The following is a 22,671-nucleotide window of genomic DNA, read 5'->3' as shown; positions in this document are numbered from 1 at the left end:
GCGGCTCGGGTTGCAAGTCGTTACTCTTAGAGGAGGTAGGGCCCTCCCCGGAGCTCCAGTGCCGCCGAGGGGCCGGGGCTCCCCGGAAGCCCGCTTGGATCCAGCGGCAAGGATTTGGCGCAAGGAGGGACCCCCCCCCCATATGTCCCAGCTCAGAGAGGCGAGGTGACTGCCCCGAGACGGCACAGCAGGTCCAGAGTCCAGGGGGTGGCCGCTGTGAGAACCCGGGGTCCAGGCTGCAGGCCAGTGCTCCGTGTTCCCCCAACCCCGAAAGTGTCCGCCCCTCCCCCACCCCGCAGCTCTCTCACTCCAACTTCTAGGGAAGGTTCTCTGAGAGGATGCTTTTTTCCCAGACCTGGTGGGTTTCTATAAAGAATCCTTCCTACTGTGGCTGGGCACACAATGGGAGCTCCATGAACATTTGCCAAGTGAGCACGTAAATTCTAGAAGATGAGGAAAAGTGTCAGGGCCTGCCTGGATTGGCCAAAGCTCAAGGGCAGCACAGCCCTAGTTTTGGGGTTCAGTGAGACCTGGGCTGGGGCCTGGCCTCCATCACGGACCAGCTCTGTGGCGGTCAGCAAGGACTCTCAGTGGGACCGGGGGTCACCATGAGGACTCACTGAGGCAAGGCATGTAGTGGGCATGGTCCAGCACCTGGCAGGAAGGAAGGCTTCCGTGGATGGTGCTAGAATTATTTCCTGAGGCCGTCTCCCAGTGTCTCTCCTAACAGGCTCACTGAAACAAGGCTAGGCATTCCCCTGCTGGCTCCCTCGGTGACTGGGCACCCAGGGTCCATGCCCCGTTCTGAGTCCCAGAATGGGAAGCAGGTGAGTGTCATGGAAGGTGGGTCTAGGGGCTGCTCCTTGGTGGTAATACTTCCTCTTGATGGGATTTGCAGTCTTGATCTTTTTTTTTTTTTTTTTTTTTTTTTGGAGTGTCTGGAACTAGGCAGCCTATCTGATTTCATCCAACGGGCTATAGGAATCCCATACAGGGCCCCGGGGACCCAAGGTTCCTCCAAGTTAACTCTGGGCTCCTCTTTGCCATCACTGCCCTGCCTCGTGGTGCCATCTTGAGCACAGCTGAAAGGGAGCCTGGACATCTGGCTGGGGCTCTCAGGGGTCCGAGCTGCTGGGCCACCTTCCAGTTTACTCTGCAGCCAGCCCGCCCTTGGTCTTGGCTGCTCTTGCCCTCTGGACAGGAGCCTGGAACCCTGACCTCATACAGCCCCCTGGGCCACTCGGCCGGGCGGGTTCCAAGCTGGCTGTGTCCACCCACGGCCAGCAGAACCCTGAGCCAGAGACAACTGGAGACGGGGGAGAAGTGATTACAGTCCAATAAACGCTGAGAATGTGTGGGTCTTCCCCTGCCAGTCCCACCCTTGAGGGTGCAAATCAGGGTGGGGGGTATGCTACTGGGTTGTTTGGGGTGGTGGGCTGGCTTGGCTCAGAAAGGAGAGGGGCTGTGGCTCTCAGGGGCTGACCTGGACAGTGCTGGGCCCGGGGAAGGTGAGCAAGGAGGGTGCATGTGTAACCTCCTTGGGACCCCAAGGCCCAGAGAGGGCAGGCAGCTGGCTAAGGCCACACAGAAGCAGAGCTAGCTTTCTTTACCTGCCCAGATGCGTCATGTGAACCAGAGGAAGGGAGACTCCAGGATCAAACCAGAAGTCTGAGCTGCTTCCCCTCACGGAGGTCAAGGCGGCCCCACCAGTGTGGAGTCATGAGTGGGGGTGAAGGGATGGGCAGAGGGCTCGCTGGCTCTATGACCTTGGGCAAGCCACGTGAGATAATGGTAGTTCATTGTTGTGATTTTTCAGGGAGATAATCTATGTAAGGCAGGGCCGCCTGCTGTCTTGATTGTATCACCGGTTTGTTTGTTTGGTGTGGAAAGAGGCTGGGAGTGGAAACCCAGGGGCAAGGTCTGAGACCTGCGGCAGCTCCCGCTGGCTGCCCAGCTTCCGCCAGACCCTTTCACCTGGCGGAGCTGGAGTCTTCCCTGCCTGAAATTCAGGGAGCAGTGACCCCTGCTCTGTCCTGAGCCCCTAGGAGAGTCCGTGGAGATGAGCAGACCAGCTCTTTGCCAACTCTAAGGGAGTCTCTCCGTTTGAGGGTCTGAGTCCGCTTCACCCATGACCATGACCGCAGCAGAAGTTCCCTGGGGTGGGTGGGTTCTAGAGGGAACCTTGGCAGATCAGACTGCCTTTCTTTGGGGGTGTGCCTTCACCGCCCCCTTTGGAGCAGAGCCTCCGGGGGGCCTGCCCCGAGCAGTTTCCCAGTGACCCTGCGGAAGCAGGGACGCATGGAGGATGGGGCTTCAGGATGCCCTTGCTGAATGTGCTTGAGTACCCTGTGGCCACCGCTTGGGGCAGAGCCCAGCCGGCTGGCAGCTCTGCGGGCTTCTCTGGGCCAGCATCCCAATTCCCTCTGGGGCCTCCCCGCTGCACCGTGCTGGGCCAACTTCCCAGGGGGTGGCCAGGCAGCCCGGTCTTAGCCATTGCTGTTATAAGGGTCGGGAGTAAAAACTAGAAGGAGACTTGGGTGGACCTGAAGGTCCTGGAGAGCTGCCTGAAAATGCACTTTTTTTTTTTTTTTTTTTTTTTTGCGGGAGGAGGGGGAGTTCTGCTCTATTTCCTTGATCGTTTTCCGAGCACTTGGAATGTGCCAGGCAGTGTCCGGTAGCACTTCAGGCACGACCCTGTGGCATGCTCACTCTAATCCCATGAGTGTCTGTTCCCATTTTACAGAAAACAAGACTGAGGGTGGGGATGGGGCGCTGAGTAACTGCCTGGGTTTCAACAGCATAGACCGAAGACAGCCTGTCCGTCTCGGCCACGCGTGTGCGTGAGTGCGCGTGCTTGTGGGCGCATTCTCTGCACTACCGAAGCGGGCAGGACCTGCGAGCGCCTCCTACCCCCCACCTCCCACCCCACATAGCTGACATTCCCTGCGCCTCGGAGGCATGGCAGGTGAACCCGGCCAGCCAGGCCTGGCCTTATATGGCAACAGGACAGATTCTCTCCAGTTTCCCACAGGGACAGAGAGAAGCGGTGGAGCAGGATGGGTGCCCCTCAGAGTGCCCTTACCCTTGTGAATGAGCAGGGGCATGGAGGGCAGCATCTCAAACTGGCCAGAGGCCAGGATCTTTAACCAATGACTTGGGTGGTGCCTTCGCTCCGTGCCCAGTGCTGGACACGGAGCATCTCCGGGACTCCTCCGGGCGGAGCGCTTGATTAGGCAGATGTGCGGCAAGAACCTATAAACATCCCCGTGGGACAGGCATTACTCAGGCTCACACTTTAGAGAGGAGGAAGCGGAGGCTCAGACAGGTGAAGTCACCTGCCTGAGGTCACCCAGCCAGGAAGTGGCAGAGCCGGGATTCTGACTCCAGACGGCACCCGTGGCCGGCCTGGGACCCTGTCCACCAGGTGGCCATGGCCTCGCTGTAACACAGGCCTCTCCTGCCTAAGTGATAGGGATCTCTGGCTACTGGCCCGCCTTCCCCAGTCCTCCCGGGTCGACTGAAGGGCACTTGGCATTCCCTGTAGTATTTAGGGGCCTAATGGTTCTTTCCAAACCCACGCACCATCTGTGCTGGGAAGAACTGGACACAGCAGGCTGGGTGTCCGTGCCTGGGGGTTATATATCCCCAGCAGGAGGGGACCTCTGAGACCTGACCCAGGCGCTCTGCCGGTGTGTCTCTTGTCCTGTGTACTGGCAGTGCCACCCTGCCCCTGCCCAGGTGAATGTGCCCTGTGATGCCAGCTCTCTTGCCCTTCCTTAATATATTATAAGGGAGATGGCGATAAGAGGCCACGTGAGCCTCCAAGGATTCAGTGTCCCCACAGGTACCGCCAGTCTTGACCTCGGTGTGGCCGTGTCACAGGAAGCCGGGGATACTATTTCGGTAGGTCACTGTGTTTGTGAAGCCGGTGGGGTGTTTTTCTTCAGCTGCCCCATCCGCTGGCAAGGATGCAGCACCTAGATGAGGCCCCAGCCCTGCTGAGGGGAACGTGAACCTGCTGTTCTTGCGGGTGCACGTTACAGCCTCCTGCGACGCACCGGGCACCAGGCCGGCCTGGCCCTGGCCCTTTAAGAGCCCGTGGGTTGCGTCAGAGGCATCTCGGCCGGCCCGGTATGGTGCTGCCTGTCCTTGGGGGTTTTGCCCAGGGTTTCAACCACCAGCTCCTTGGATGGCCTCCCAGATGGTGATATCAGCCTGCCCCAAAATTCTGCTGCAGCTGATACATAAAGACAAGCCTGGAGGGCCAGGAGCGACCATCCGGGAGCAGGTGCTAGAGATACCAGCCCAGGAAGAGAGTTAAGTAGGGGGCGGGGGCCGAGCAGACAGGTGGCAGGGGTCTGGGGCCCGGACCCAGAGTGGGGGCTGCGAAGCTCTGCTGATTTTGCACACGTTCCCTTCAAGACATAAGGATGCACGTGGGGATCCCAGGGATGGGCGGAAGGTTCCGATACGCATGGGAGGTTGTAGACCCCGGGGAGAGGCAGCCGTGAGCAGGTGTGGCTGCGGGCGCTGTCCCCCAGGGGCTGAGACGGAGCACTCTGTCCCGTGTGGACGGCCCATCCCTGCCAGGTCAGCCGGGTGGCCAAGGACAAACAGGGGTGGCCAGAGGGTCAAGGCTTGCCAGGAGGACTCGGCGGCACAGTGTGGGTCAGAGAGCTGTGGGTAGGTCTCCGCTCCTCCCCTTCTCGCCACATGTCTTGGTGTCGCTTGAGTTTGGGTGACCTAAACGCATGTGTAGGAGCCCAGTCTCTTCCTATGCAATTAGCTCATTTAATCCTTACCCCAACCCCTTGGGGGAGGTTCTACCATTATGATTGCATTTTACAGATGAGGAAACTGAGGCCCACAGTGGTAAAGCACGTTGCCCCGGGGCCACAGAGCTAGCCAGTGCTGGAGCCAGGATTTGAAGCCAGGCAGCCTGATTCAGCCTCCCTGCCTGTGACTTCTGCCCTGCACACCCTTCGTCTAGGGGGGTTTACCTGGGTCCCCTCGGCCACTGTGGTTTGAGACAAGACCTTTGCCTTCTGCGGCCTCAGTTTCCCCAGCTTTTGAACGCAGAGAACTAGCTGGATGATCTGAGGAGTCCCTTCCAGGTTCTGTGCCCGCGTGGATGTTTTAACAGCCCCGCCATCTTCCTGGGCCTTGCCCGTGGGCATTCCGTTGGAGGAATGACTGTCTGCTCACAGCTTCCTGTTTTTGACCCCAGGGTCCTGCCTCCTTGGGGTTTCTGACTCTTTGCCAGGGATTGACCAGGCCACCGTTTCGTTCCAAGTCCCTCTCAGAGCCCAGGGACCCCTGCACCCCTCATACCGGAAGGGCCTGATGGCACTTTGTGCAGTTGGAAAAACTTGTCACTGGGGACAGGGGGTTGGAGTGGGAGAGGGGAACGGGGGTGGAGCAATGCATCCACCCGGCCTCCTCGTCCCCCTCTGGGGCTCTAGAATGGCTCCCTGGCCTCTGGAAAAACTTCTTCTGTGGCCGCCCGAGAGGAAAGGTAACTCTCCGTATTGACTTTCTTTGCCCAGAAGCCTGTGGCCAGGACACCCTCTTCTTGTCTGGGGCGGGGAGGGAGCTGGGCTAGTAGTGAAGGGAGGTGGACAGACTGTGCTTGAATTGTTAGAACTCTGTCACCTTGAGCAAGACGAGCAGCCTCCCAGGGCCTTAGTTATCCAATCTATCCAATGGGAATATCCAGAAAAGGGAAAGAGAAACCAACCTTAACCAGCCTAAGTCGGGGGGAGGGGTTTGCCTCCTCATCTTATTTAATGGCTGATGATGGTCTGGATGATGAGCTGTGGAGGTTAGGAGTGGATTGTACGGATATAAATATTAGAAATTCACAATAATAAACAGCTAACATTTATTTAGTAACTACTAGGTGCCAGGCACTGTGTGAGCACTTTACGTGTAATTGCTTACGTATTGTAACCCCCGGAACAAGCCTGTGAGATCTTCTTATCTTTCCTAAAGATGAAGAAACCACAGCACAGACAAATGAAGTAATTTTCACACAGCTACTAAGTGACTCCATCCCAGGCATTCTGGCTCCAGCTTGCCCTCTGTTTCTTCTTTAAAAAAAATTTTTTTAATGTTTTTTTATTTTTGAGAGAAGGAGAGACAGACTGCAAGTAGGGGAGGGGCAGAGAGAGAGGGAGAGAAGGGATCCAAAGCAGGCTCCAGTCTCTGAGGTGTCAGCACCGAGCCTGACGCGGAACTCGAACCCATGAACTATGAGATCATGACCTGAGCCGAAGCCAGACGCTTAACCGGCTGAGCCCCCCAGGCGTCCCCTCTGTTTCTTCTTTTGCTTTTGTGCTGAACGTCTGCAGTGGCTTCTATGTCTTTCTCCTCTGCCTCGGGACCCAGAGTCAGGATAGTGGCGGTCAGGGGGTAGGGGGCAGGGGGACGCGGTCCTGGAGTGCAGACACGCAGGGTACCTGCCCACTGGGCATGGCTGTGCCCCGAGGCTGGGCAAGGACACAGAGGGAGGCCACCTGAAAGTGGGGAGGCTGTGGGCTGCGCCTGACCAGGAACCAAGAATCCAAAGCTTGGTGCTGGGCTGGGAGCTGGCAGGCCCACCGATGGGACTGCTGTTTCCGCTGCCCACCTGTGCCCGCCCTGGCACCCTGCTGAGGGCATGGTCCTCGCAGCTGCCCCAGGCAGAGGCTGCCCGCCCACGCGTGACCGGGCCGGCTGCCTGTCCCGGCCCTGGCCGCTCTGTGGCTTGAAGCACTTGTCATTTCTGGCTCTAAAGAAACACGGAATTCCAATCTCTGAGCCTCTCCAGCCTGCGTCTCTCACACACACATTTGCAAAGCTGCTCTGCCAAGCGGAGAAAGTGATTCTGGGCTGAGTGCCAGGCTTCTCCATTCATTCAACAGATGTTTCCTAAGCACCTACTATATGCTGGGCACTGCTGGGTGCTAGGCATCTGTGGGGCGTGAGACGGTAAAGACGTCTTCCTGGGACCTCTGGCCAAAAGCTTGTCTCCTCCTGGCCTCTTTCCAACACCCACTTCCTTGGGTCGCTTCGGTTCCTCAGCTCTGCAGGGAAAGAGCCCAGACAGCCCCCACTGTGGACTTTAATCCCAGCTCGGGCACTTGCCGGCTGGGCTGCTTTGAGGAAGTTATTTATCCTCGAGGGGTCTCCATTCATTCACTCAGTCCGCAAATATTTATTGAGCACGTATTAGGTGACACTGTGGCAGGGGGAGAACAGATACTGGACAATGCCCTTCGGAGGCGTTACCTTGTAAATTGTGTTGGGTGGTGGTTCTTCCGGGGGAATAAGAGGAGATAAGAGGGAAGGTCAAAGTGGGTTGAGAGTGGGGGCTGAGGACCGCGGTGGACCAGGTGCTGGAGGATGAGCGCTGCAGGCAGGGGCTCAGCTAGAGCAAAGGTCCCGAGGTGGGAGCGAGCCTGCATGGGGGAGGCACTCACTCTAGTGGGGGGGGAGGGGGGAGAACAGCGATTGGACGGCTGTCGAGTGGTCTTAAGCACTAAGGAGAAAACCGGCTCCATCGGCACCAAGACAATAATCTGGACGCCCAGAGCTGCCGTACCTGCCAGCTCAGGGTCAGGCCTCGTGATCGTGAATCATTGCTGGCTTGTCCTGGGTTCGTCTGTGTGTGTTTGTCCCCAGGACCAGGGACCATGTCGGACCTCTTGAGCCCAATTTGCCTGGATCCCTAGAGGGGGCTTGGTAAACGTTACGGACAGGCTCTGGCTGGTGCAGGATTTCTGGTCAACCTGGATGTGGGCGCTGGGAGGCCCCACAGGTCTCTCGCCAGGGGCTCCCAGATGTTGGGCGTTGCCCATGCCCTTGTGCCTCCCCGCGAAGGTTTTCCAGTTCCTGAAATGGTGAAGTGGAGGAAACAGGGGCCAGGCAGTGAAGCGACCGTAGGCTGAATGAGTTCCATTTAAAAATTCCGAGATATTGAACTTCCTACTTTTACGAAACATTTTTTTCTGAACTCATGGCCACAGTTGGTGGTGATTGTTTGAAGTCTCTGCTTGGCAAAATAAAACCTTGGCAGCTCTGTATTAGCACCTCCCCTTATATTTTACTTTTTTGGGGGAATGTTTTCTGTGTTATCCCTAAGTCTGGGAACCACTGACTGATTTGCCTCTCTGCTGGGCAGATAATAGGACCTGTGACCCTGGGAGGCGCCTGGTGTGTTCAGGGTCACAGACAAGAGTTAATTGTCCTACTTTTGGGCAGCAAATGGGGTGGGGAAAAGAACAGTGGAAAAGAGCGAGGAGAGGGAGCCAAGAGGAAGAGAGGTCCTGGAGCGAGCCCGCCAGGAACGGGGAGGTCAGGGGGAGGGGAGACTCCCAGGCTGCAGGGGACAGTTGTAGCTCCAGCTAAGTAGGGGCGGGACCGTGCGTGGCACATGGTACCAAGGTCCGATGTGAAGCTGTGGCCAGTCCACACCATGGGCCCCGGGGCTGCCCTCTACGAGGCTGCTGGAGGCATGGACCCCAGGGTCCAACAGACTCAGGATCCATACCAAGCCTGCGCTTCCTAACTGCAGAGACTTTGGACATGATTTTTAACCTCTCTGGCCCTGCTCTTCCCACCTCAATGAGATAGCACAGTGCGTGCCCAAAGCAGAAATCCTGCACCAGCCAGAGCCTGTCCAGAATAGGTACTAACCCCCTCTAGCAATCCCAAATGGAGTTCAAGGGGTAAGACAGCCCCTAGAACCAATGAGGGGAGGTATCTCCTTCTCTGTCAAAGGGGCTGAGTTAATGCGGAGGAACTTGACCCCTGGAAGGGATCACATTCTGCCTCATGCCTAGTCATACGTGTTGCTTCTTGGGCACTGACGTACAAGCCTGATACTGATTGTTCACGAAGGGTTCTCCCTGTTGGGAGCTGGGTGCCCAAGGAGATGGGTACCCTTGTACCCATTTCACAGCTAGTAAGGAGGGGACTGAGATCCGAACCCAGAGTACTTTATCATCAGGTATGTTCTTATCATTCACCTATTCTACGTTAAACCTCTTGGGGGGTTCACATGACAGACTGGAAAGTCTCATGTCCTGGGAGGTGTGTAAGTACAGACTTGACCATCGGTTAGTGGGACGTGGCGGCAGGAATTTAGAAACAGATTGAGCGATTGATCTAGATATTATTTAACATCATTTTATTTATTTTAAGTTTATTTATTTATTTTGAGGCAGGGGGAATGAGTGGGGGAGGGATGGAGAGAGAGAGGGACAGACCACAGAAAGCCCGATGTGGGGCTTGAACTCATAAATTGCGAGATCATGATCTGAGCAGAAGTTATGAAGCTTAACTGACTGAGCCACCCAGGCGCCCATTTAGCATCATTTTAAACATGAGCTTCCCGTAATTTAAAGATAAGAACCTTATTTGCTTGGTCTCAGCTGCTCCCTTGATGCCTCGAACTGAGCTGTGTACCCAGTGGTCCGCTTAAATGAGCAGAGGCACAATGCCCGTGTCCGGTCTGCTCAGTAATGAGGAAAGTGAGGTGCAGGGAGAGAGGGGATTTGCAGAGTCCGGTGCTAGGATCGGAACTTGACGCCTGCTTTCCCATCTGAAAACGGGCTCTGGGGCTGCCCGAAGATGAGCAACAAGGCAAGTAAGCTACCTGGCACTGTGCCCAGCCTAACAGGTACTTACTAATTTGTAGTGTTTTTTTTTTTTTAATGTTTATTATTGAGAGACAGAGAGAGACAGCAAGGAGGGGGCAGAGAGAGAGAGAGGAAGACACAGAATCCGAAGCAGGGTCCAGGCTCTGAGCTGTCAGCACAGAGCCCGATACGGGGCTCGAACTCATGAACCGCGAGATCATGACCTGAGCTGAAGTTGGACGCTTAGCCGACTGAGCCACCCAGGCTCCCCTGTACTGTTTTGTTTTAAAGCCAGATGAAGGCCTGTCGTCTGCCCATCTTTAGGTATTGGGGTTAAGGATGCAGGCTGTGCGTGAGATGAAATTAACTTGAAGCTGTGGCTGTGTGAGCCTCAGTTTCCTGGAAAATGGGAGTCATCAGGGTAGCTAACTTTTGGGCCCCCTGAGAGATCCTAAGAGATCATGCAGGTTGGTGTTTCCTTTTGGAGGCTGATGTTAGTGTCCCCCCCAAACCCCTTGCCTGCCCCTCCCCCGCACCTGGTTCTGAAAGGCATCATCTGAGGGGATAGTGGCCATTTTACAGGTGAGGACACAGATGAGAGGGTAAGTGGGCTCCCAAGTCTAGAACAGAGACTAATAATACAATTGTGCTGTTTATTGAGCACTTGCTATGTGTCCAGAGTCCTACACACACTCTCCTTGGCTGCTCTTACAAACTGGAGAAGTAGCTACGATAATTCTACCCTTTTGTCAGATAAAGCAGTCGAGGTGCAGAAAGGAATTAACATGCTAGGGCCACATACCTAAGACAATGCTAGAACCAGGCAGCTTGCCCCTGGGGCTTGCGGCTTCGTGGATCTTGCAGCTGGGGCGCCCTGGGCGGGAAAGGCCCAGGTTCCCACACTGGTAGTTGGGAGACTGGCTGAAGGTGTTTGGGGAAGGCCCTCCTGGCCGCCCCCCCCCCCCCGACCCCCTGGGGCTGCTGAGCATCCTTCCTGCCCACAGGGCGGACTGCGCTGTGCCTCGCAGGGTTGACAGGAGGCCAGGACGGACACCAAGCTCGGCCACCTGGCGTGGGAGCAGGGCAGCGGGCCTCTGTGTCCGTGACTTCTGCCCGTTGACCCTGTGCTCGGCACTGTTCTTTCACCTTTCAAGGAGTTTCTGTGTGACCAGAAGTTCAGCGATGAAGAGAACCTGCCGGAAAAGCTCGCAGCCTTCAAAGGTAAGCTGGGGCTGCCTGCTTCCCTACAGGGAGCTGTGCTGGCTCCTGGCACATAGATTCCTTGCCCCACAGGGCCAGGCTGAGCCCCCGTTGCTTCCAGAACGCCCCCTTCCTGGAGGGCTGTGAGCCAGCATGCTCAGCCATGGGCACAGGCCCCTCCACCTGTCCCCACACCACCCCAGGCCCCTCACCCCCTGCCACGGGCCCAGCCTGGCCCCTCTCCCCCCAGCTGCCGGGCAGGCAGGGCTCAGGCTGGCTCCCGTCCGCCGCTGCCCAGGCCCTGCGCGCTCCCGGGGCCCCAGCACACAATCGGCCCTTTGTCGCAGCCCTTGCCTTTCCCCTCCGTGGGGGAGCGGCTCAGGAGCCCCTGTGCAGAATGGACGTTTGTGTCGCCACAGTGGGGCAGGGGGCAGAGTTTCTGCCCATTGAATCCCAGCAGCACGGGATGAAAAGAAAACAGGGCCCGGGAGCCCGCGCGGGGAGGGGGCGGCATAAAGGTCCCTCTGTTCCGGGCCCTGGCACTTGGTTCCCAGCCAGCGGCTGGAAAGCAGAGGAGCCGTGCACGTAAGGAGCGGGCAGACCCACCTTTCCTGCCTGGGAGACGCACCGGGTGTGCAGGGCGCCCTGGCCGAGGGGGGACCCCGGCAAGTATCCTCGAGGCCTCGTTTCCCCCTCCCCCTGCCCCGCAGGCTTGGCAGTGTGGGCATCCTCCCTGCTCCTGGGAACAAGAGCCGGGCCCGGCGCTGCTCAGAGCTGCCTACAGCCTCGCTGTCCAGCCTCGCTGTCCGTAGGCAGCTAAGCACCTGCTGAGCGCGGACCTTGTGGGAAGCCCTTGGAATGCTGTGCTGTGAGCTCCCCCCAGCTCATCCCAGTGCAGCCAGGAGGGAGATGGGCATGAGCTTTAATTTACAGAGGAAGAAACTCGGGCTCAGAGAGGTGGGCTCGCTTGGGTGGGGTCACACAGCTCCCCGATGGAGGCATTGAGGCTTGGTCTCCTTCCAGAGCCCCTGCTGTGAGCCATTGTGCAACGGGGCTTCTAAGATTAACAACAAGAAGAGCTAGGACTGAGACTCCCCCCGCCAATCCCTGCCCCGTTCCACCACCCTGTCCCGCAGCCGGTAACAGAGCCACGCAGAGGAGGAGCAGTGCATTCCCTTCTGTCTGGCTACCAGGGAGGTCACTCTCCAGAGGTGGCTCTGGGAGGAGGGACAGAGGTCTCCTCTCCTTGTCTTCACTGGGATGTGGGACTGGGGCCATCAGGGCAGACTGGGACCAGAGGCATTTACCTTGGAAGCAAAAAAACTGTGAAGGTTTTCAAATCATTGGCTCATTTGACCTCTAAATGAGCACCTACTATGTGCCAGGCCCCTGTAGGCTTGGGGATACAACGGGGAACAGAGAGCCCTGCCCAAAGGACAGGCTAGCAGGGCAGGGGATGGCAAAGGGAAAGGCAATGCAGAGCACGCAGAGGGTGGGTGCTTTGTGGGGGGCTCTGAGGGTGTGAGCGGCGGCCCTGAGAACAGCAGGGAGGAACATTCAGGCAGAGCGGCAGGAGCGGGGGGTGGTTCGCCCAGAAGCAGCAGGGCCAGTGGGAGTGGAGCAGAGGTGAGGGAGGAAGAGGCAGCCCCAGAGGCTGGAGGGCAGGTGCCTGTGAAGGTCACAGGGACCTTCCAGGAAGACCTTGGGCTTCTCATGCTGGCTGTTCAGTGCAAAATAGACCCCGAGGGCCCTGCATTTTTGTGGCGTGGGCGCCTGCCCAGGGCCACACACTGCCCTTGGTAGAAGATACCAAGCTCCTTGCTCTGCGTTTCCTCTCTCACTGTTGGAGGTTCCCAGGACCCCTCGATCAGGGAGGCTTAACTCAAGGTCTGGAGGTGAGGTTTTGGGGAGGATCTGTGTACCCCTGGACGCTGTATGTGCCACTTTGGGTCAAGGGCAGGTCCACGGCGTTTCTCTTGGGAGAACATCAGATTCTCAGTGGTGCCCATGACCCCCCAAAAGGCTCAGAACCACAGGGACACCTTAAATCGGCTGTTCCCACGCCTGACCACTCATCAGAATCACCTGAGACCTCTAAACCCGTACGAATTCCCGCCCCCTCCCCACCCTTCCCAAACCCCCTGGAGCCATCTCTCAGGGCCTGGGAATCGATTCGAGTCAGTTTGTTGCCAGGGTGATTAGATGTGGCCAGCACAGGCTGGAGGGGCCCTGGGAGGAAGGAGCTGTCTCCCTCAACAGAGGGTCAGCATGGCCCCCCAGCACCTTTCTCCGTGGCGCCTGGGGGAGAGGGGTGCAGGCAGGGCGAGCTCTCTCTCCAGAGACAGTGGCTGAGATGATGGGACTCCCGTCAAGACCCTGAGTGGGGTGACAAGGTGCAGCCTCCTCAGGGGAGTCCCTGGGACCCTCCAGGGGGTGACCCTGGTTAATGCCAGCTTTTTGCTCTGTGATTTCCAGAGAAGTACATGGAGTTTGACCTGAACAACGAGGGCGAGATTGGTAAGTGGGGTTTCGGGTGTGTTGGGGGAGGAGGCTCCAGAGAGCCCTGCTCACCCACTCGTGTGGGGGAGGGGCACACACGGAAGCTTCCCCGTGGGCCAGCCTGGCAAGCTGGCCTGAAGCCTGGCTGTCTTCTATCCCGGACGCACTGCCCGCTGACTCCTGGCTGCTTCCCTCCCACCCTCATCCCTGCTCACACCTCAGCCTCCCTCGCCAGGTGCTGTGGGGGCCCAAGGAAGAGGGTTTCACGGCCGCCTGGGGCTGGAGATGCATGGGCTGTGGACGCCCTGGTCCAGGGGGCTGGCCGTTCCTCTGCCCTTGAGTTTGTATACAGGCCTGCGTTTGACACCACGCTTTCGTGTACCTTGCTTCCCGCCCTCTAACAGACCCTTATTATATCGTGAGGCCAGGTGTGGCGGATGGCAAGCACCTGTCTCGTGGCATTCAGGTTCAAGACCATATCTTGACCTTCACTAGTAATGCTGTGATCTAGTCAAGGCCGCCTCAATTACCCCCATTTTACAGATGAGGAAACTGAGGCCCAGCTGGGTGACTGACTTGCTTGGGGACGGGATGGTGAAGTGGCAGGCCCAGGGTCCAGATCCCAGCCTTTGTTTCTCTGTCTGGCTTCCTTCCTCCATTTTGCCCTGAGCTGTGTTGCGGCAGGCCGGTGTTTCTACCCCTCCCCTGTCTTTGTCTCCTTCTCCTTTTAAAATATTTTTATCCTTTATTTTTCTTTAGCAGAAAAAAAACGGTGGGTGGGGGTGCCTGGGTGGCTCAGTTGGTTAAGCGTCTGACTCTGGGTTTTGGCTCAGGTCATGATCTCATGATTTGTGAGATTGAATCCCGCATTGGGCTCTGCGGTGACAGTGCGGAGCCTGCTTGGGACTCTCTCTCTCTTCCTCTCTCTCTATCCCTCCCCTGATCATGCTCTCTCTCAAAATAAATAAGTAAACTTAAAAAAATCGGAGTTATCAAATTAATGCATTTTCATCATAAAAAGTTTTAGAAAACATAGTAGAGCACAAAGACAAAAATAGGTCACTGACAATCCGTCTCCCAGAAATAACTGCTGTAAACGTTTGTTTGTGTGTTTTTTGCTGTAAACGTTTTGGTTTCTATCCTTCCATCCTTTGTTCTAATCACAAATGCCATTTTGTACCATTTTAGAATCTCATTTTTTTCAAAAGATAATATAATGTGGGTATTTTGGCATATGATTAACTTTTCTTTTGAAATTATAATTAATGGCTGCATAATATTTTGTTGCGGGAAAGGACTATAATTTATGCAGCCAATTCCTTAGTATCGCCCATTTAGACAATTTCTAATTTTAACCACTTTTTAAAAAAAAAAGTCTATTTACTTTTGAGAGGGAGAGAGAGGCCAAGTGAGGGAGGGGCAGAGGGAGAGGAAGACACAGAATCCGAAGCAGGCTCCAGGCTCTGAGCTGTCAGCACAGAGCTCAATGTGGGGCTTGAACTCATGAACTGTGAGATCATGACCTGAGCCGAAGTGGGACACTCAACTGACTGAGCCACCCAGGTGCCCTAAATTTTACCTACTGTTAATCATCCTGTGAAGAGCATCTTTGTCCATGAATCTTTGTCCGCATCACCAATTATTTCTTTAGAGTAAATCTCAGGAATTAGACATTCTGGGTCAAAGGCTTTTGAAGCATCTTGCCAAATTGCCTTCCAGAAAGATCCTGCCAGTTCAGAGTCTGGCCAGCCACACGTGGGAGACCTTTCACTTTTCCCCGCAGACTGCTGCCCAGTTTTCTTTGAAATGTCCTGGACATCCCGGCACCTAGAGGTCTGGCATCCGTCCTGCCCACCCTGCCCTCGGGTGAGCTGGTGAACCACCTCCCTGGCCCTAAAATTGGCCCCCTGCCCCACCTCTCTCCCTCCATCCTTTGCCAGCCCATTGTTCACAGAACAATCTGAAGGAAATTGCCTAAGACCTTGGGAGCCAGGAGGTCAGGGGCAGCGATTCTGCAGAGAGTAGTGACTTTTTGGTGCCTCCCTTGTTTTTCTTGATTTTTGTTCTTTTGTTGGTTTTCCTGCTCGGCAGGATATTTTTGGCATCCTCCCCCTGCCAGCGAGGCGGAACCCTAGGACTTCTGGGTGGGAGTGGCAGATAGAGTGAAGCTGCCACCGGGCAGAATGACTTTCCATGCCTGGGGTCAAGTCAACTCCCTGACCCCACCGTGCTGGGCGGGGACTTCCTGGGTAGCTAGAGCATCAGCAACAGCTCACCCTCCCCTTAGGGGTGAGCGGGCAGGACACAGAGTAAAGAATAGTGGCTCTGTTACCAAACACCTGCTGTGCCAGGTCCTTCTCGCGCATCGTCCTTCCAAATGATCCCATCAACCCATGGGAGCTGAGTTTCAGAGAGGTTGAGTAGTTTGCTCCAGGCCCCACAGCCAGGAAGAGCAGAGCTGGATTCCAACTCAAGTCTGTCGGACTCTCAAAGCGCCTGTGTCCCTGGTCTATACTATTTCCTAAAATTTTTTTTTCTGTTTTTTATTTATTTTTGAGAGACAGAGAGAGACAGCAGGAGCAGAGGAGGGTCAGAGAGAGAGGGAGACATAGAATCTGAAGCAGGCTCCAGGCTCTGAGCTAGCTGTCAACACAGAGCCGGATGTGGGGCTCAAACCCACGAACCGCTAGATCATGACCTGAGCTGAAGCCAGATACTTAACCGACTGAGCCGCCCAGGCGCCCCTATACTATTTCCAAAGAGAGCAGGGAGGGTGTGATGGGCTCACTCACCCCAGAGGAGAAAGGCATTGACTGCGGTCCCCAGGGAGGGGCTCCTCCTGGGCGTTGGGGTGGGAGGAGGCGGCAGGGGGGAGGGGGGAGCTTTACCAGCTTCCTCACGTGGCCCGCAGCCTGTCTCCACTCAGCAGATCTGCTTTTTCCTCCGGTAGACCTGATGTCTTTAAAGAGGATGATGGAGAAGCTCGGGGTCCCCAAGACCCACCTGGAGATGAAAAAGATGATCTTGGAGGTGACAGGTGGGGTCAGTGACACCATCTCCTACCGTGACTTTGTGAACATGATGTTGGGGAAGCGGTCGGCTGTGCTCAAGCTGTGAGTACCTCCCGCCTCTCCTGGGGCCCCTGAAGGCAAATCACTAGTGGGTGGAGGGAATTCCTCGTGTGATGTACTTGATTTCTCTGAACCCGATTTCCCTGTCTGTCAAATGGTCACGTTAGCATGTACCTTGCAGGCAAAGTTAGCCTGTAGCAGAACTCCTTGTAGAATCAGCATTCAGTAAGCAACCACGGAGGTGACGGCGATGACAAATCTATGAAACCTCTCCAGCCTCGGTTTCCTCGATTGCAAAGTGATTCTACTACCCTACGAGGTTGTTGGGAGCATCATACAGTTAACCACTGGCTCCGAAGGGAGGTGGGGTTCAAATCTCGATGCCCGTTACTTGCTCCCGAACTGACCCCCGGGCAAATCCCCTCAGATCCCGGGGTCTCTGTTTCTTCCTTTGTACGAGAGAGATGAAAGTAAGTATCCGGTGTGAAGTGTCGTCCTGAGGGCCAATGAGGTAACACATCGCGAGGCTCCAGCCCAGTACCTGGCTGATGGCAGCCACCCAGTACGTGGTGGCCAAAATCACACTCCCTGGGAGTCTCTTGTGGTGAACGTTAGAACGTGAAATATACCTAGCTCATTTGTTACAAAGGGGGAGGTTGAGGCCCAGGGAGGCCGAAGAACTGCCCATGAGCCCACAGGTCAGGCTGCAGAGTTTAAGTGTGGGGTGGTGTGTGGTGGGAAACCCATCAAGTTTAGACCACAGTCACGTGTGCGGCCAGATGGCAGACAAGAGGGCTGATGTTCTTGGAAAGCACCTAAGATTTCATGCATTTACTGCGTGTCAGGTACTGATCCACCCAGTGACTCCTTAGATTTATCATTTACTAATTTCGCAAATATTGATTGAACACCAGCTATGTATTAAGAATTATTCTAGGGGCTCCTGGGTGGCTCAGTTGGTTAAACGTCTGACTTCGGCTCAAATCATGGTCTCGCGGTTGACAGGTTTGAGCCCTGTGTGGGGCTCTATGCTGGCAGCTCAGAACCTGGAGCCTGCTTCTGATTCTGTGTCTCCCTCTCTCTCTCTGCCCCTCCCCTGCTCATACTCTGTTTCTCTCTGTCTCAAGAATAAGCATTAAAAAAAATTTTTTTAATTAAAAAAAAAGAATTATTCTAGATGCTGGGGACCCATGAATTGCTGGCCTCATGGAGCTTACATTCTAATGACAAGAGACAGACAAAAACAAAATCAAAACCCTGAAAAAGCCGAAACAAAATAAAGAAAAATGAAGTGGACGAGGGGAACAGAGAGGGGTGGGATGGGGGACAGAGAGGGTCCCGTTGAGAAGGCAGTTTCTGTCCAGAGCCCCGAGGTAGGGAGATGGGAAGAGATTCCCCATGTGAAGGTCTGGGGAAAAGCATTCCAGGCCGAGGAAACAGCAAGTGCAACGGTCCTGAGGCAGAACCGTGCTCCTGTGCTCAAAGGAAAAGCATGGAGGCTAGTGTGTCTGGGCTTCAGTGAGTGCAGTGAGTGATGAGTTCGCAGAGACGGGCAGGGACCAGGTGACACAGGACCTTGTAGGTCATGCGGTCCCATGTAGCATTTGGCACTAATGAGGGATACCATTGGATGGCTCTAAGCTAGGGCTGACTTTTTAAAAAATGTTTGTTTGTTGATGTATTTAGAGAGAGAAAGAGCATGAGTGGGGGAGGGGCAGAGAGAGAGGGAAAGAGGCCAAGCAGGCTCCACACTCAGCATGAAGCTGGACGCAGGTTTTGATCCCACAACCTCAAGATCACGACCTGAGCCAATGTCAAGAGTCAAGACGCTTAACTGACTGAGCTACCCGGGCACCTTGAGGCTGACTTTTATATTTATTTATTTATTTTTAAGTTCTTTAAATGTTTATTTATTTTAGAGAGAGAGAGACAGAATGCAAACAGGAGAGGAGCAGAGAGAGAGGGAGACACAGAATCTGAAGCAGGCTCCAGGCTCTGAGCTGTCAGCACAGAGCCTGGTGTGGGCCTCGAACTCATGAACCTGAGATCACGACCTTAGCTGAAGTCGGACGCTCAATCGACTGAGCCCCCCAGGCGCCCCAAGGCTGACTTTTAAAGCCTCTGTCCACAGTAGGGGAGAGAGTGGCCGCAGGGAGGCTGTGCAGGCAAGAGATGAGGCCACTCAGCCTGGAGAGGGTATGGAGGAGGTAGGCAGAAGCCGTTGGAATCGGGGATGATTTAGGAGACAGAACTGGAAGATTTGCTTCATTGCCCAGATATGGGGTGTGCAGGACAACAAGGACTCAGATGATTGAGATCTGCCTGGGGTCTGAGCATGCGAGTGATGTTGCTCTTTGCTCCAGGGGCAGAGCAGGTGGCGAAGGCAGGAATTAAGAGTTAAGTTTTTAGGGGCACCTGGGTGACTCAGTCAGTCGAGCGTCTGACTTCAGCCCAGGTCATGATCTTGTGGTTTGTGAGTTCGAGCCCAGCGTCAGCTTTGTGCTCGGAGCCTGGAGCTGCTTCGTATTCTGTGTGTCTCTCCTTCTGCCCTTCCACCCCCTCTTTCAAATTTAAAGTAAACACACAAAAAAATTTTTTTAAAGGTTTAGTTTTGATTGGATTAACTTGGAAGTGTCCTCTAGACATCCAAGGGGAAAGGTCAAGGAGGGGGCTGGTTGTGCAGATCTGGAGCTGGGAGGTAGGCTGCTTGTGGACTGTCGCCCTTTGGATGGGATTTAAAGCCAGGGGACACCAAGAGCCCGCCCAAGGAGTGACCACAGATGGAGAGGGCACTGGTCCTTGAAGCCGCTCCAGGGTGTTGGCATTTCTGGCATCCTCGCTTCCAGATGGAAACACTGAGCATCAGTGGGGTTGGCTATCTTTCTTGAGTCCCCAGCCGGGAAGTAGTAGGGCTGGGATTCAAATCAGGCTGTTTCCCCTCTGGAGGCTACATTCAGAACCCCCCTCTACTTCCTAGATGTTACTTTTTTTTTTAATTTAAAAAAGTGTCTATTTTTGAGAGAGAGAGAGACAAAGCATGAGCGGAGGAGTGGGGTGGCAGAGAGAGAGACACACACACACAGAAATTGAAACGGGCTCCAGACTCCGGGCTTGAACTCACGAACTGCGAGATCATGACCTGAGCCACACAGTTGGACGCTTAACCAACTGAGCCATTCAGGTGCCCCTCCTAGGTGTTACCCCTAAAGGCTTGGGAGGTTCTTGAAGGTCTGCAGGGGTTGTGAGCAGAGCCATGGCCCAGCCTAGCTCTGCCTCCTTCAGGCAACGTGTTAGGGGAAGACGCAAGGCTTAGAATACAGGGATCTCAGCAGCTCGCTAGCAGCCCCTTCTGCGTGGAGAAGGTCCCACTGGAGAATGGATGCCAGGAGAATGGATACTGAGGACCCTGCAGACATGAGGGCTGGGATGATCTTTCCCTGGGCGAGGGAAGGGATCCCAATCCTGTTTGTTTTCTCTCCATCTCCAATCCAGAGTCATGATGTTCGAAGGAAAAGCCAACGAGAGCAGCCCCAAGCCAGTTGGTCCCCCTCCGGAGAGAGACATTGCCAGCCTGCCCTGAGGACCCCCCTCTGCACCTGTCCCCGTTCCTCCCCTCCCGATCTTGCTGCCCTTCTTGACTCATTGTGATTTGTCTTCTTTGTTTTGTGTGGTCGTTGTGTGTTTGTTTATTTTTTAATCAGCAGAACCGGTGATCACTTTGTAAAGCACAAATTATCTGCCGTAAAGGGGCTCTGGGTCGGGGAGTTCTGAGCCTTCGAACCCTCCCTCTGTTCTTCTTTCCTTCCCCCTTCTCTGTGCAGAGGGGTTGACGTCAAACCAAAACCTGGAGGGGGACGGGCCAGGACAGGAGTCTGGAAGGCTGTGGTCCTCCTGTTTGGAGCTGGAGCTAGTCTGTCCTTCTAGAGTCTTGGAGCTAAGTCCAGGCTTGCTGGCCTGGCCCTGATGAGGACCACAGCCCACTCTCAGAAGTCCCTGGAGTAGGAACAAGGGTTTCCTTGGACAGCTCTGTGGTTCAGAGCTCTTAAGTTGTCTTGGGCATGGCCACTCAGTGTCCCATCTCCCCAGCTGATCCTGTTTAAGAAGGTTCCAGAAGGAATCCTCAGGCCTTGCCTGCAGCCATACCTTTATGGGCAGCTCAGAGGGAAGGTGCAGCCCCCTTGTCCTTTGCTGGGGCAGCAGAGGGCTTTGGGGGTAGAAGGGAGGTGAGGGGCTTCGGGAGGGGTGTCAGTTCAGTCTGGTGTCACTTTTTGGGGAGGATGCTGAGAGCAGCAGGATGGGAAAAGGAGGAAGAGAGTGCTCATGGTGACAAGTTAGCACCACTAGTAAGCCAAGAGCTGAGAAATAGAAGGTTGCCTTTCTGATCCCAATCTGCTTGAAACCTGACTGTGCTCCCATGTTTGCCTTACCAGCTTACTCATTCCATTCATTCACTCACACATTCATTCATTCACTCATGCCCTCACATAGTCATTCAACAGATATTTATTGACCACCTATTATAAGCTTTAAGCCTCCCCACTTTGTCCTGACATGTGCCTGTCTTCTAATTCACTTCTCCATCCCAAAACTTTGAGCTTGAGGAGTGGATTGGGTTCCCTTAGGATGGACTCCCCGAGTTTTAGAGCCCTGATCCGCTCTGTAGGTTAGCTGGCCAGACCTCCCATTTCACAGGTGAGCAAACTGTGGTGCTCACAGGGATTTAAGTGCCTTGCCAAGGGGTCCGTCGGGAGACGGAAGTCTGGACTGGAGCCCAGGTGTTTGGAGGCCATGCCCAATGCCTCATCTCTGTTCTGGGCTGTCTCAGTCAGTGAGGCAAATGAGAGAAGGTGCAGGGAGGGGAAATCTCATCCTCCCCAGTGGCTCCAGGTCAATACTAGGGTTTGGGTAAGGGCCGGGCTCTGCGGTTCTGCCTTCCCTGGAGGGTCTCTGCCAAGCCATTTCTCAGAACTCATGCAGAAAGATGTCACGCTCAGCCCCATCTTGGCTGAGCAGGGACCCCAGCCTTGACCCCATCTGTTCTGGAGTCCCTTATGCCACCACTCAGGACTCATCCATTGAATATTAAATACCTGCTGTGGGCCAAGAGCTAAGAACGCAGACGTGAAATGGACAGACTCATAGAATTTAGAATCCAGTGGGGCGGTCAGACCCAGACAACGGCCAGTGAGGTGAATGTTAAGACAGAGAGGACTCTGCAGGGACTGCGCTGCAATCCTGGGCCTAAGACTGAGCAAGAGTCTTGGAGAAGTCCTCACCAATCCTTAAGTGGAAATGTCTGGGTGCTGTTGGAGGTGAGAGCCAGTGTGGGCTCCCTGCAGCTCCTAGTGCCCCATAATCAAGGGCACTTAGAGCAGCTTGGGGGAGGGTAGCAAGTAGGGGATGGGGAAATGCCCGGCTGGGTTAATCCACTGGTCTCAACCAGTTCAGGAGCAAGATTATTTGGCCATGACTGGCTGATCTTCAGCCTAAGGAGCTGTCTCAAATGCACAAGCCTAGTTGAAGTTTAACCCCCTGCAAAACAGTTCTCCCTGCAAATGTAAAATCTCACTCCTCCATCACCTCCTCTGCCTTTTTCCCCACACCCCCCTACCCTGGAGATCATCAATGAACGACTGCCTCTCTCCACCCCTCCCCACTGGCCTCTCTTCTCTGGGATAGCCTGAGACCTTTGAGCAAGGTAATACCTTCCTTAACTCCCCATTATAGTCAGTGTAGCTTCCTAGCTAAAGACAGCAGAAGCAATCAGGCTTACTTTAGTAGGTTCAGCAGTTTCCAAGACTGCAGGAAGCTGCCTTTACAGGAGGGGAGCAAGTAGGCGTGTCCCAGCTTCTGGAAAGGAGAGGGGGAAAAAGTTCTCTTTGGATGGGGAGCATCCTGGGAAACACCACCAGTCCCCCCAAAGTGGTAAAAGTGGTCCCTGGACGGGTGGGGGGGGTGCGCATGTCTTTCAGATTGTGGCTATTGGCTCTAGGACTTTTCTGGCTAAGGGCTCAGCTTCTTAGAACTTCAGCTGTCTTTTTTCTGAAAGACCAAATCTAACTAATGCAACCAGCAGCTTGGGGACTGCCAAGCATGGCTTTGTCCCTGTGACTCAAAAGGAAGGAGTTTGCCGGGCAATTCGGGTGGATGAAGTGTGCGTGCGTGTGTGTACGCATGTAAGTGTGCGTGGTGCTGGATATCACCTCCACGGACTAGAAATAAAACAGACAAACTTATCGATGTCTTGCTTGGTGTATTTTGGGGACAGCTCCTGGGCTCAG

At 55.0% G+C, this 22,671-nt stretch overlaps 1 protein-coding gene across 5 annotated transcripts; it reads left to right on the top strand.

Annotated features, from left to right (window-relative positions):
* Window positions 1–779: 779 nt before the first annotated feature.
* Window positions 780–22,626, top strand: AIF1L (allograft inflammatory factor 1 like). Of its 5 annotated transcripts, none has more exons than XM_029920902.1 (5): window positions 780–827; window positions 10,775–10,841; window positions 13,296–13,337; window positions 16,270–16,432; window positions 19,883–22,626. In XM_029920902.1, the coding sequence occupies exons 1-5, from the start codon at window positions 795–797 to the stop codon at window positions 19,968–19,970; spliced, it is 393 nt and encodes a 130-aa protein (XP_029776762.1). In that variant the 5' UTR covers window positions 780–794; the 3' UTR covers window positions 19,971–22,626. The 5 variants fall into 5 exon arrangements, with proteins under 5 accessions (XP_029776762.1, XP_029776759.1, XP_029776760.1 ...); XM_029920899.1 differs by lacking the exon at window positions 780–827 and adding an exon at window positions 3,781–3,903; XM_029920900.1 differs by lacking the exon at window positions 780–827 and adding an exon at window positions 4,175–4,297.
* The last annotated feature ends 45 nt before the right edge of the window (window positions 22,627–22,671 follow it).

Source organism: Suricata suricatta, chromosome 13 (genome assembly GCF_006229205.1).
Source record: "Suricata suricatta isolate VVHF042 chromosome 13, meerkat_22Aug2017_6uvM2_HiC, whole genome shotgun sequence".
Classification (NCBI taxonomy): domain Eukaryota; kingdom Metazoa; phylum Chordata; class Mammalia; order Carnivora; family Herpestidae; genus Suricata; species Suricata suricatta.
Note: the sequence above shows the minus strand (reverse complement) of the source record. Positions and strands in the feature narration are given on the sequence as shown.

Bases quoted from the DNA above. Each gene is read 5' to 3' on its own strand.
- AIF1L (XM_029920899.1), top strand. From the start codon at position 3,796: ATGGCGATAAGAGGCCACGTGAGCCTCCAAGGATTCAGTGTCCCCACA. The intron at 3,904-10,774 runs GTAGGTCACTGT...TCACCTTTCAAG, and splicing joins AAGCCGGGGATACTATTTCG to GAGTTTCTGTGTGACCAGAA. The intron at 13,338-16,269 runs GTAAGTGGGGTT...TTCCTCCGGTAG, and splicing joins GAACAACGAGGGCGAGATTG to ACCTGATGTCTTTAAAGAGG.